Source organism: Podarcis muralis, chromosome 4, assembly GCF_964188315.1.
Source record: "Podarcis muralis chromosome 4, rPodMur119.hap1.1, whole genome shotgun sequence".
NCBI lineage: Eukaryota > Metazoa > Chordata > Lepidosauria > Squamata > Lacertidae > Podarcis > Podarcis muralis.
The window spans coordinates 13,949,747-13,962,792 of record NC_135658.1 but is presented as its reverse complement, the minus strand read 5'-3'; the positions used below and the strand labels follow the sequence as shown (position 1 = coordinate 13,962,792).

The 13,046-nt window shown below is 45.3% G+C and overlaps 1 protein-coding gene across 20 annotated transcripts in view; it reads left to right on the top strand.

Moving 5' to 3' along the window:
- The window catches only part of DLG2 (discs large MAGUK scaffold protein 2), a 901,719-nt gene that overhangs the window by 395,651 nt on the left and 493,022 nt on the right, over positions 1-13,046 (top strand). For 2 of the 20 annotated variants that reach the window (XM_028725988.2, XM_028725985.2), the window contains exon 1: positions 3,357-4,077. The exons of 16 other annotated variants lie outside the window; for them this stretch is intronic. In XM_028725988.2, coding sequence (XP_028581821.1) covers positions 3,976-4,077 — 102 coding nt within the window. In that variant the 5' untranslated portion in view covers positions 3,357-3,975. Of the gene's footprint in view, positions 1-3,356; positions 4,078-13,046 lie in introns of those variants that run through there. 2 more of the 20 variants (XM_077926968.1, XM_028725990.2) reach the window with 1 other exon arrangement.

Genomic DNA, 13,046 nt, shown 5'->3' with positions numbered 1-13,046 from the left:
CAGTGGAAGACAGGAGGGCCTGGCGTGCTGTGGTCCATGGGGTCACAAAGAGTCGGACACGACTAAACCACTAAACAACCACAACAATGCCATTGAATACAAGTCACTTTGGTTTAACAATGGGAGAGACTAGTTCCTTTTCTGCCCTCTGTGCTTCCCAGAAGCATGTTTGGGCTACTGTGGGGAAACCCAGATTTGATCCACCGTGAGCTCTCAAGTTCTTACATCAAAATTGCTTGCATCACCTGTTGTGAAAAATTGCAGAAATGTCTGAAGCACATTTACCTTGAAGTAAGCCACATTGTTTAATGAGGCTTACTCTCGGGTAACTGGGAATAGGATTGCAGACCTAACCTACTCTCTTAAATAGTGCTTTGGGGGGGGGGGCGCAGGGGTACACATACCCCAAAACATTTTGTGACTCTAAGCTTGGCCTCATTGAGAGGCAGTATTTCAATATGAGTAGGAAAATGAGAGTAACCCTAAACTTTTTTTTTTTTTTTAAGAAAAAAGCACTCACTGCTCTTAAATAAAATAAAATAATGGCTACTGCATTTATGAAAGCCATAAGCATTGCAACGGCCCAAATGGTGACATTTTAATAAATGCTGTAATGCATTTTAATAGATGCTGTAATCTTTATTTTAAGTCATTTTAAGTCAACTGTATGGTGTTTCCACTTAAACTCCTCTTGTTCTATAGTAAATCTCTCGCAGTTGTAATCTGCTAATAGAGTTGAAAATTACAACCAACATTAATTTTTGCCAGAGATTTTAAAAGAAAGTTGATTTTAGGCATGTAGGAAAACAAAAGACACATTTGAAAACCAAAAATAAGACAAGGGTCTTGTGGTCTGCCATTAGAAACATGCTGCTCTTACTACAAACTGTACAGCAGACTTTTAAATTGGTGATCTATTATGTGTAACAACAATAAAATGCATAGCATTGGGTATGCCTGTTTTTTTCTGGCAATATAAGTGGTCTGTTTGTTTACGGTATTTGCATAGTGCTTAATTACTGAAATCTCTAAATGGTGTGTGTAAAAATTACAACAGCACACCATGAATAAAAACCAATTAAAGCTAATCATAAAAACAGAAAGCTTCCTTAAAATGCCTGCTGGAAAACTGCTTTTTGTTAGGTACCTGAGGTTCAGCAGGGTAGGTGGGCCTGTCTAATCTCTGCTGGGATGGAGTTCCACAGAATCCAGCCCATAATACTGACTGCACAACTCCTGGTGATATTTTTGCATGGCAGGGGGTTGGACTAGATTACTCTCAGGGCCCAACTCTACAGTTCTATGATCTTGGGGGGATATAATCTGTGCATCTGAGTCATGGGAGACCACTAGTACGGTCTCCCCCAAACATATCAGTGATTAGGTGGGGATATTCTTGCATTGTAGGGGGTTAGACTAGATGACCCTTGTGGACCCTTCCAACTCTACCATTCTATGATTCTACATGAAGCATCAGGCATCCCTTAAGCTATCCGAGATTCAAGTGTTAAGGTTCTTGTAAATTCATACCTGAGTATCGATATTGGCTTGTTAACGGGATATGTTTAGCTTGGAAAAGAGGAGACAGAGTGGAGATTTGAGAGACATCTTCAAATATCTCAAGGGCTGTCACATGGAAGATGGAGCAAGCGCCCTGCTTTGGAGGGTAGGACTCAAACCAATAGCTTCAAGTTACAAGAAAGGCTATTCCGACAAAACTTTCTGACAGTAAGAGCTGTTTGACAGTGGAATGGTCTCCCTTAGGAGGTTGTGGACTCTCCTCCTCTGGAGGTTTTTAAGCAGAGGTTGGATGGCCATCTCCAATCTCCAATGGATACTTTAGCTGAGATTCCTGCATTGATGGGGGTTGGACTAGATGACCCTTGGGGTCCCTTCCAACTCTACAATTCTATGATTCTATGAACATTTGAGCAGCCTGTGGAAGCTTTTAAGCACCATTGGCAAGTGCTGGCGATCACTTGTCCCCACCAACAGTCTAGCTGAAGCATCACGATGATGAAACTACAAGTGATGTGACCCCATACATTTCTACTCAGAAATAATCCCCACTAAGTTCAGTGGGTCTTATTCCCAGGTAAGTGGGTGTAGAATTCTTCACCTTAATGTTCACATGGGCCTTTCCCCATATCTGTTCAAAGCCCTTCACATGATTTTAATCAAGCAGGCCTATTTCAGTCCCATATTGCAACTGGAGGACTGAGGCTGGGAGGTGAATAGATTGTATACGAGGTGAGTTTGTGTCACAGCTGAGTCTCAGAATCTGCTTCTAGATGACCTGTTAATAGATCACTCATCCTGATTTACAGTGGTACCTTGGGTTGCAGATGCTTCAGGTTATAGACTCCGATAACCCAGAAATAGTACCTCGGGTTAAAAACTTTGCTACAGGATGAGAACAGAAATTGTGTGCCTCTGGGAGGCCCCATTAGCTAAAGTGGTACCTCAGGTTAAGAACAGTTTCAGGTTAAGAACGGACCTCTAGAACGAATTAAGTTCTTAACCCGAGGTACCACTGTATTTGCAAAAGGTTTGTGCGGAGGTTAGACAATGGCAGCTGTTTACTAAGTATCCATTCTGATTTGTTCCCAGTGAGGTTTTTTATGACATTGCATCAAGCAAACGAGTATCCCACACTTCCTAGTGCATTTCCCCAGTACTTTCCTTACAGCAAAAAGTCCAGTTTGTGAGGAAGCGGCTTTCTTGCAAAAGGGCACCAAAATCAACCTGAATCTGCCAGTATGTGTTTGTATCCCACCTGAAAATAGCAGCTATCAGGAAGCATCCTTTCTGGCTTGGCACCTTTCCTTACAAATGAACTGCACGTGGTGCTAATATCAATCTATAACCATACAACCACCTACACCCGTGCAACTAATCAGCTAAAATGGCTTGATCACCTAAGACGGTTGGCATCTGTCTGTCTCGAGAGACAATGGAGTGTGCCCCCAGAAAGTCAAACCACTGGAGAATCACGGCGCCTGCTGTGGCTGCAGAGATCGGTACCCGAGGCATCATTAACAGAACTGTACCAAACCTTCCAACTGATAAGCTTCCAGAATAACTCGGTGTATCCTCTTGCAGCTCGTTTATTTGCAAACTGATGTCTGAGGCTGTGTTTCTCCCCTTGCCCCTCCACGTCTGGTGAAGAAGAGTCTCTGAATTTTACTTGCAACTGTCTGGACTTTTCCGCTGTTCCCCTTGTAAATCCAGCACCAGTTTCTTTCGAGCAGAGAGACTCATCTTTCAGACGAAGGAGAGGCTGCTGCTGCTGCTGCTGCTTCCGAGTTCCACCAGACAAATCCTTCTAATTCTTCTTTCCCTCTTCCTGGGAGTTTTTTCCGGTGTTGCTGCCGGGGAGCCAGGGACACATATTTCCTCCTCCTTCTTCTTCCTGGAATCTTTTCTCGGTAACATGCTGAAGGCTTCTGAAGCAAGGTCCCAGTTTCCCCCCTTTCCACAATGACTATGTATTGCAGCAAGCCACTGGCTTTTTACCAAATCGGGAGCTGCAGTATTTTTCTTCCGATGGCATAATTTTCAGCCCACTTGAGCTAGCATGACAATCTTATGTGATTATTACGAGTAGGCGGTATGCATCCTTTTACATGCTAATGCGTTCACACCTGCTATTCCACCTTCATTTCCATTTTCTGTTCGGCGTAGAGGAGGGTGTGTGTGATACATTTTTAAAAATTAATTCCCACCCCCACCCCCACTGGAAGGGGGAAGCCCTGACACTTCATGACTGATGCTGCAGCGCTGATTCATCTACGAGGAAGGGGATGGTTGAATTGGGGGCACAGGTGGCGAGGCGTCTAGGATGCTGCTTCTGACCAGCAGTCGGAAGAGAGGGAGAGAGAAGCTGTTGAGCTGAATGTGTTGCTTTTCCATGTGCGGGCTTAGCGGCTTGTTTTTGTTCCTCCGGCTGGCTGCTTCCACTGCAGCCCTCAAGGAATGTGCCGTATTGTTAACTCTTCTGACAGCGTTACACCAATGATTTGCCACTGCAAAGTTGCCTGCACCAACAACACTTTGTCGTTGATGTTTGGATGCAAGGTAAGATATGCTTGATGCTGCTATGTGCATTTCCTAACTGGGCTATTGGTGAATAGCAGCTACAGACGGGGGTTTGGGTTAATGCCGAGAGAGTTGCTTGTATAGATGTGACCGTGGGAGAGAGGGGTTTATTGCTATCTGTGTAAGTACAGTGTTTTTGCTTTTTTTTAAAAAATAAAATAAACCTGTATGCAGGGGGTGGCTTGGGGAGATCCTTAGCACAGAGACCTAGGACTCTATATAGGGTGTGTATCGTTTCTATCTTGGATGTGGCTGCATACTTGATTAAGAAACTGAAGGTTGCTTCATCAGTGCACAGCTATTTCTGTGCACTGAGTTTGACATCGACGCTTGTGTGCCTTAAAAACCCCTGAAGTAGCAGGAATGGACCTACTTGTCTGTCCTGATTAATCGCTGTTGCTTGTAATTAGACCAGAGAAGCCACAGAGTGCAATATTGCATTTTTGGTTATTAAAGAAAATAATGCAATCAAATCAGTAGAATAAGTTCATACAGGATCCCTGCCGCCCCCCCCCAAAAAAAAGTATGCAAAAGATGGAGAGAAAATACTATAATAGGGAATAATTTTGACAGTTTGAACTTAACGTGTAGATGTTCTTTCCGGAGGTGGAACACTCTTTCCTAGATAAGGTCAGACTGAGGGTACTGGAAGCAATTCTGCCCTCCTGAGTTTTCTATAAGGGATGAGCCCATGCTGTTAACAAAAAAAGAAAGGTGCATTTTAGCATTTTAGGCAGCATTTGGACAAGGTAGATCTCTGCTTTTCATCTCTTAGCACTCACCTGTAACAGAACTTTCACTTATTCATAATGGGGCAGAACCTCTACTTTTCCATAATGGGGCGGAATCCACTTCCATCCCTCATTCATATAGTTGGCTGGGGAGTCATTGTTTACCTGTTCCTTGAAAAAAAACAAGAACAAAACCCACCTGTCGTACATTTGAAATACAGCAGTGATGGGGAGTGGGTTCCGCGCTGGAAAGGATTCAGAGCTGTCAACAGTAGAGTTCATTACAGCTACAGATACATTAACGAGATGGCTGAATAAAGGTGAATTGGTTCTTCACATGGGTGAGCTATGTTTTAATACTTACAAGCAGTGTAGTGACAAAATAATTGTATACCAATTCTTGAAACAGAAATAATACTAAGTGCTAATAACTGTGAATAGTTTGGGGGGGGGGTGGAGGGAGGAGACAATAGCCAAAGAAAACTTTTCAGGTTGAGGGAGACACTTGAGCACATATATCGAATGACACTTTAGCACAGATAGAGCACTACTTCTGAATATTCGTAGCAATGCCTTTACAACAACCCAGTAAGGAAGAGCACTTGTCTTATCCCTTGAATGTTAATAGGAGAACAGTCAAGGGTTGATTAAGGCTGCTTGATGAATGTGTGGCTTGAGACTGGTTTGCAAAACTTCACCTCCTTTCCCCCAACCCTTTTCAAAGAGTGGTCATGTGCAATTAGATATGCAACCCAAACTTTCGTTTACTTAGATCTGTTTCATGCCTTTCCTCTAAGAAGCTCAAGTTAGCAGGTGTGATTTAAACCCCTGCTCAGTTTAACTGCAGAACAACACAACACCTGTCAGGTAGGTTAGGCTGAGAGATTGTGACTGGCCCAACATCACACAGTGAGCTGCCGTAGGGGCTTGAATCCCAAACTTTCTGGCAGTGGTGCTATGAGGCCAGGACTTTGGGGAGTGCTGTGGCTGAGTGGCAGAGCATCTGCTTTCCATGTTCAATCTCTGGCATGTCTAGGTAGCGCTCGGAGGGACCCCTGCCTGAAACCCCAGAGAGCCCCTGCCAGTCAGTGTAGACAGTTCTGAACTAGGTGGGCCAATGGTCTGACTCAGTATAAAGCAGCTTCCTTTGTTTCTATACATAGATTCTATGCCTTGCATGCAGAAGCTCCCAGGTTCATCCTCCAGCATCCTAGGGGAAACTCCTGTCTGAAATGCTGGAGAGCTACTGCCAGCCATGTATGCAATATTGGGCTTGGTGGCCCAATGGCCTGCTTCAATACAAGGCGCATTGCTAGATTCTTTAGTTAGGGCCCCATTCAGAAGATTGAGCAGGAGGGCTTCCCCGTGCTGAAGTCCTGGCATATCACATTCTGGAGTCATGTACATTAACATCAACAGAGCTCTACTGTTGGCCCCACCAGCAACAACACCATGCAAATCCAGAGTCTAAAATTATCTAAGCTGCCCTACTGCTTCCTAGTCCTAAACTAACACACTCTGAAGCGTGCTAACTTCTTAACATCTTATCGAAGTTTCAAGAAGATTTCTACTGTTTATTGTATTGGGACAACCATATGATCTTCCTGGAGATTATGTTACATCATGATCCCTTGTTTTGCTGGGTGCCATGCTTCGTAACTGATTGGAGTGGGTTTTGCCATTTGCTTCCCACCTTCTGAAAAATAGAAAAATGGAGCCACAAACACCTCAAGCGGCTAATTCCTCCCCTGTCAGAGTGTCTGGCTCCCGAGTCCTTTCTTTCTAGAGGGCCATTCTCTCTGAAATATAGGGAATTTGTCTGGGCTGAAACAGTTGGGAGAGTCCTAAAAGTTACCTACCTGTACCATTGCTTCTAGTACTCTGACCCACCATGAAACACTGACTCTCAAGTGGCCTAGGGATTCTTAACATCGTATCTTATATTCAACATAAGAGCAAAAGAATATAGGAAGAGCCTGCTAGATTAGGCCAGTGGACCATCTAGTCTAGCATCCTGTTCTCACAGTGGCCACCCAGACGCCTTTGGGAAACCCTCAGGTGGGACTTGAGCTCAAGAGCAACTCTGCGCTCCAGCAGTTTCCAGGAACTGGTACTCAGAAGCATATTGCCACCAACCACAGGCAAAACATTGCCATCATGGCTAGTAGACACTGATAGCCTTGTCCTACATGAATTTGTCCAATCCTTTTTTCAAATGCCATCCAAGTTGTTGGCCATCACTGCTTCTTCTCAAACAGATCCCATAGCTGTGTGAAGTGCCTTTTCTGTTTCCATCCTGAATCTTCCATCATTGAGCTTCATCGGATGCCAGTGGTGTTCTGAGAGAGGGAGGAATAACTTTTCTCTATCCGCTTTCTCTACCCTATGCCCAGTTTTATGAACTTCCATCAAGTTGCCTCTTCTTCTTGTTGTTGTTTAGTCATTTAGTCGCGTCCGACTCTTCGTGACCCCATGGACCAGAGCACACCAGGCACTCTTGTCTTCCACTGCCTTCCGCAGTTTGGTCAAACTCATGCTGGTAGCTTCAACAACACTGTCCAACCATCTCGTCCACTGTCGTCCCCTTCTCCTTGTGCCCTCCATCTTTCCCAACATCAGGGTCTTTTCCAGGGAGTCTTCTCTTCTCATGAGGTGGCCAAAGTATTGGAGCCTCAGCTTCAGGACCTGTCCTTTCGGTGAGCACTCAGGGCTGATTTCCTTCAGAATGGAGAGATTTGATCTTCTTGCAGTCCATGGGACTCTCAAGAGTCTCCTCCAGCACCAGAATTCAAAAGCATCAATTCTTCGGTGATCAGCCTTCTTTATGGTCCAGCTCTCACTTCCATCCATCACTATTGGGAAAACCATAGCTTTAACTATATGGACCTCTTACCCCTAACTAAAAATCCTCAAGTGCTGCAACCGTTCTTCGCAGGAGAACCACTCCATCTCCTTGATCATTTCAGTAGCCCATTTCTGAACCCAATGGTTTCTCTTATTTGATTATTTCCCTCTCTCCATTTATCTACCAATGTAAAGACTTCACCAGCATTCTGAACGGCTGGAAGGTGTTTTAAGTCAGGTAGAGGCAACATGGGGCCCTCCAGCTTCATTGGACTACAGCTCCCAGCACCCCTGACTATTGGCTCTGCTAGCTGAGGCTGATGGGAGTTGGAGTCCAATCATAGCTTGCCGATACCACCCTTGGCTAACCCTGCTTTAAAGTAGGCCCTCTAATTTGTGTGCTGACACGGAAACATTGATCATTCTCATTTCATAAGAGCTATTAATATGTAACCTATGAAACCTACACATCTGCTGCTGAATATTAAAGGTAAACAAATGATTAGTCACTGGAAATTAGAAGCAAATCATTCTGGAAGAGATAGGCCAGTGTCTTGCGGTGCTGGTATCCAATTTGTATTCCCTGCCTGGAAGCGTGTGTCTTCTTAAAAAAAATAATTCTTGGATGCATCCTGCTACTCCCCTGGGTTTTCTGTTTTAATTGTGACTAAGCAAGAGATGGAAATGAATACCCTTTGAAAAGTTGTGCATGCAGATTTCGAGGGATGCAGGAACTCACTGTGAAGCGTGATATGCCCGTTTTGGGGGGCGGGGACACCACCCCTTGAAGGGTGGTCCTATATTCCATGGATAGGGAAGCTGGCGGGGACTCCATATGCTACATCTGAGATTCCTGCATTGCAGGGGGTTGGACTAGATGACCCTTGGGGTCCCTTCCGACTCGACAGCTCTATGATTCTGTGATATCATTGGACTCTGGCTTCCCAGCCAACATGGCCAAATGTTGAGGAATACGATACAATACGATAATCTTTATTGTCATTGTCCCATACAGAACAATGAAATTGAAAAATCTACACCAGACATTCAAAAACCAGCAAGACTGCTATCCCAACCTGGTCAGCCCCCTAAAAACTCTGATACCCCATTTTTAAATACAATACACTCCCATAGAGACTCCTTACATTGCGTTTAAAACCAAAATCGCATTTGGGTAGAAACTGTTTCTCAGGCGGCTAGTCCTAGTCTTTAAAACCCTGTACCTTCTTCCAGAAGGCAGAAGCTGAAAGAGATCATTTCCGGGGTGCGCACTATCCTGCGCTATCTCTGCAGCTTTCTTATGGCACCTGGAAGCATAGATTTGATCTAAGGTGGGAAGAGTGCACCCAATTATTCTCTCCTGCAGTCTTTACAACCCTGGACAGCATTGTTTTCCCCCTGACCGGGCAACTCCAACAACATCTGGAGCATCACCCATTTCCCTTCTCTGGTCCTTCACCTTCCTTAACCCTTTCTGCAGTCTCCAAAAGTCAGACAGGAAATCCTCTCTTCCCCCCGCCTCCCTGCCAAATGACTGCAAAGGCAAGGGGCATTTGAGGGCATACGCACAGCAGAACAGGAACCCCATGATCTTGCAAGGTTTTTAGTCCCCGGCCCTACCTACTGAGTGCGCCATAACTTTGCACACCCAGATAATTCATGTCAGTTGCATGTCATCCCTCTCCTCTTACAGAACCCAACCCCAGTTTCTTGGTGATCTTGCTGCCTGGATCATTGCCTTCTCATGCACACTCCTGCGTGTTTGGGAGCATTTTTGCAAGAAATAAATTTTCAAGCTTGCAATTGGGTGGTAGCGTGTTTCTTAAGCTAATTTCTCCCACCTCCACATACCCTTTCTCAAAGGAGCTCATGGTGACATGGATAATTATCTTTCCTCCTTCATTTTGTCCTCACAATGCACTTGTGAGGTAAGGCTAGGATGAAACATTATGTTCGCTCGGAGGTTGCCCAGGGAGCTTCATGGCCAACTGGAGTCTCTCGTGATCCTAATCAGTCACTGTAACCGCTACACAGGGCTGGCCGACGACATTTTGGTGCCTGAAGCAAACCACAAAATGGCGCTTCCCCACCAGGGAAGAAAGGGTGAATGAAGATCCACATTGGGAACAATACTGGGGGGAGACCAGCAGCGCCTCCTATAATAATAATATAACAATAATTTATTATTTATACCCCGCCCATCTGGCTGGGTTTCTCCAGCCACTCTGGGTGGCTTCCAACAGAATATTAAAATACAATAACCTATTAAACATTAAAAGCTTCCCTAAACAGGGCTGCCTTCAGATGTCTTTGAAAAGTCTGGTAGTTGTTTTTCTCTTTGACATCTGGTGGGAGGGCATTCCACAGGGTGGGTGCCACTACTGAGAAGGCCCTCTGCCTGGTTCCCTGTAACTTGGCTTCTCACAGCGAGGGAACCGCCAGAAGGCCCTCGGTGCTGGACTTCAGTATCCGGGCAGAACGATGGGGATGGAGACGCTCCTTCAGGTATACTGGATTGAGGCTGATAAGGGCTTTAAAGGTCAACACCAACACTTTGAATTGTGCTCGGAAACGTACTGGGAGCCAATGTAGGTCTTTCAAGACCAGTGCTGTATGGTCTCAGTGGCCTCTCCCAGTCACCAGTCTAGCTGCCGCATTCTGGATTAGTTGTAGTTTCCTACTCACCAAGAGCTAGCTTCAGAGGCAGCATGCAGGGGCATTGCCAAGGAGGCAGGAAATAAAGGCCTCCAAGGTGTGTGCCATGGGAGCAGCTAGGGGTGATACATTTCTTGGAAGGTGGATCTGCTGCCCCTGTGGTTCCTGCTGCCTGAGGCAGTCACCCAACCTTGCCTCATGGGTGAGCCGGCCCTGCCACTATTCCACACCAGCTCTTCTTTCAGTGGCCTATGTGTCACTTCTAATTTGGGCTTCAGTGACATGCTTGTCTTACAGGCCCCTTGCTGCCTTGAGGTGGATCGCTTTGGCCCTTGTACACGGACAGTTGAGGCTGCTCATTGGGGCATGTTCTTATAAGAAGGGTCACAAACGCTTCAGAGCAAGAAAAGAGTTGTGAGTGTGTTTGCAAACGCAACTGAAAACTTAGTCCAGGACCAGATCTTCCATGTAATGGAACATTCTAGAAAACTTCCATCTGACTTCTGTCGCTTGTGGGTTGAATGGTTCTCATGTGGTTTTCGTTACACACGTGTGAATTCAGAATGCAGTGTGGCTGTGAGACTCACGTATGAAGACATCTGCGGCTTGCACAATGTTCAGCTGGAATTTGGTCCTGCACCCTAATAGCCATCACCTATAAGGCATTCTGGGAACTGTAGTTTCCCCATGCTTCCTTAAGGCCTGTTCAGACCAGGAGGATGGAGGGCCCCCCCTTGCAGCGCTGCATCACATCCTCACATCCTGCACACAATGTCGCACAATGTCCTGACGTTGCATGGGGACCCCTCAAAACACCCCCCCTTCAAAATAAAGATTGGGGGGCCATGGTGCCTCAGACCGCAGGAGCCGGTGCCCTTGGTTCGGATAGTTAAACTTGTAGTGTTGATGTGCCCTATTGTTATTTCTGTATATTATTTCTGAAATGTTCCAAGCCCTAGTTCTCTGAGGGTTTGTTCCTTTTAATGTGAAGAGATTCCACCTTCCCCATAGGTGTACAAAAATCACAGGGAGTGAGAATCCAGTTTGGATAATCCCTCAAGAAGGGGAGATAGAACCCAGTGCTTTCAAAATAAACAGCCTAACTTTACTCTTTTTTTAGCAATTCCTCTTCCAAGAAATAGTAATTTTAAATGTCAAGGAATGGTTCTCTGAATCTTTCCCCGCTGTGCTACGTTGTCACTTCCTGTGAGGGTGGTAGGAAGTGCCTCTTATTCTTCTGTCCTTGTCTGATGACGCCTGGAGACTTGCTTATTTTTACACGTGAGTGGTCTCGCTTAACTCAGCCGAGGCCTCAGGGCTTGTCCCTAAAGATTTCAAGCTCCATTGATGTAAATGTCTCGTGCAGGCAATTCCTGAGGTTCCTACCCTATCTCCTACAACATCATCCGTCCTTAATTTCATCTGTATGCTCCGTTGATGAAGGAGAACATGATTTAGCTGGATAGTCCCATTTATATATTTCAAAGTTCTAATTCTGGTATCTTAAGTTCTTTTCAGTTTCTCAAAGGGCTTGTTGTTGTGGTTGTTTAGTCATTTAGTCGTGTCCGACTCTTCGTGACCCCATGGACCAGAGCATGGCAGGCACTCCTGTCTTCCACTGCCTCCCGCAGTTTGGTCAAACTCATGCCGGTAGCTTCGAGAACACTGCCCAACCATCCTCAGTAGCATGTTGGACGCCTTCCGACCTGAGGGGCACATCTTCCAGCGTCAAAACTTTTATATGCCTGTTGTCTTTGTCCATGGAGTTTTCTTGGCAAGGATACTGGAGTGGCTTGCCAGTTCCTGCTCCAGGTGGATCACGTTTGGTCAAAACTCTCCACTATGACCTGTCCATCTTGGGTGGCCCTGCACGGCATAGCTCATAGCTTCTCTGAGTTCTTCAAGCCCCTTCGCCACGGCAAGGCAGTGATCTTGAAGGGATTTCAACATAACAATTTATCCAAAAATACATCATCCACATCCCCCCCATTTCCCCTCCCCCCCTAAAAAGGGGGGGAACCCTCCCCTCCCCCCCAGACTTCCCTCAGCTCCTCTCTCTGGTTTATCAACATATGTTGTTTTCCGCATGTTACAAAACTGTACAGATCCTTAATTTATCTATCTAGATGTTGTCAATAAAAAGTTTGTGAATGTTTATTCAAAACCTGCCAAGGAGTCCAGTTCATTTTGTTGTTTCTTTAAGTGCTTTGCAAAGGGTTCCCATTCATCTTTAAAATCACAGTTATCCTTGTCATGTAATTTGTGTCAGTTTTGCCAGTTCTGCGTAATCCATCAGTTTCTCTTGCCACAGTTCTTTAGTCGGGATTTCCTCGTTCTCCCATCCTTGTGCTATTAAGACTTTTGCCACCGTTGCTTTTTATTTTTTTTATTGTGGTTTGATGTACTGTAGTTTTATGGGTAATATAGTGTGATTTTAATACACAAATGTTCTCTGCCCTTCAGGCGAAGAGTGGTTTATAAGCATCTATAACAAATAAAGGAATAAATAAACTCCTTTACTGTATATCTTTTCATGCAGAAGGTACCAGGCTAGGGTTAGAGTAGGGGTGTGAGAAGGCATCACTTTCCATTTTGCCCCTGAATTCATAGCATGCAGTGGTGTTTCTGTTCAGCTGCGGTTTGCCCTCTACCAAAAAAACCCTTCCACATAGAACCATAGAATTGTAGAGTTGGAAAGCCCCCCCCCCCCCGTCATCT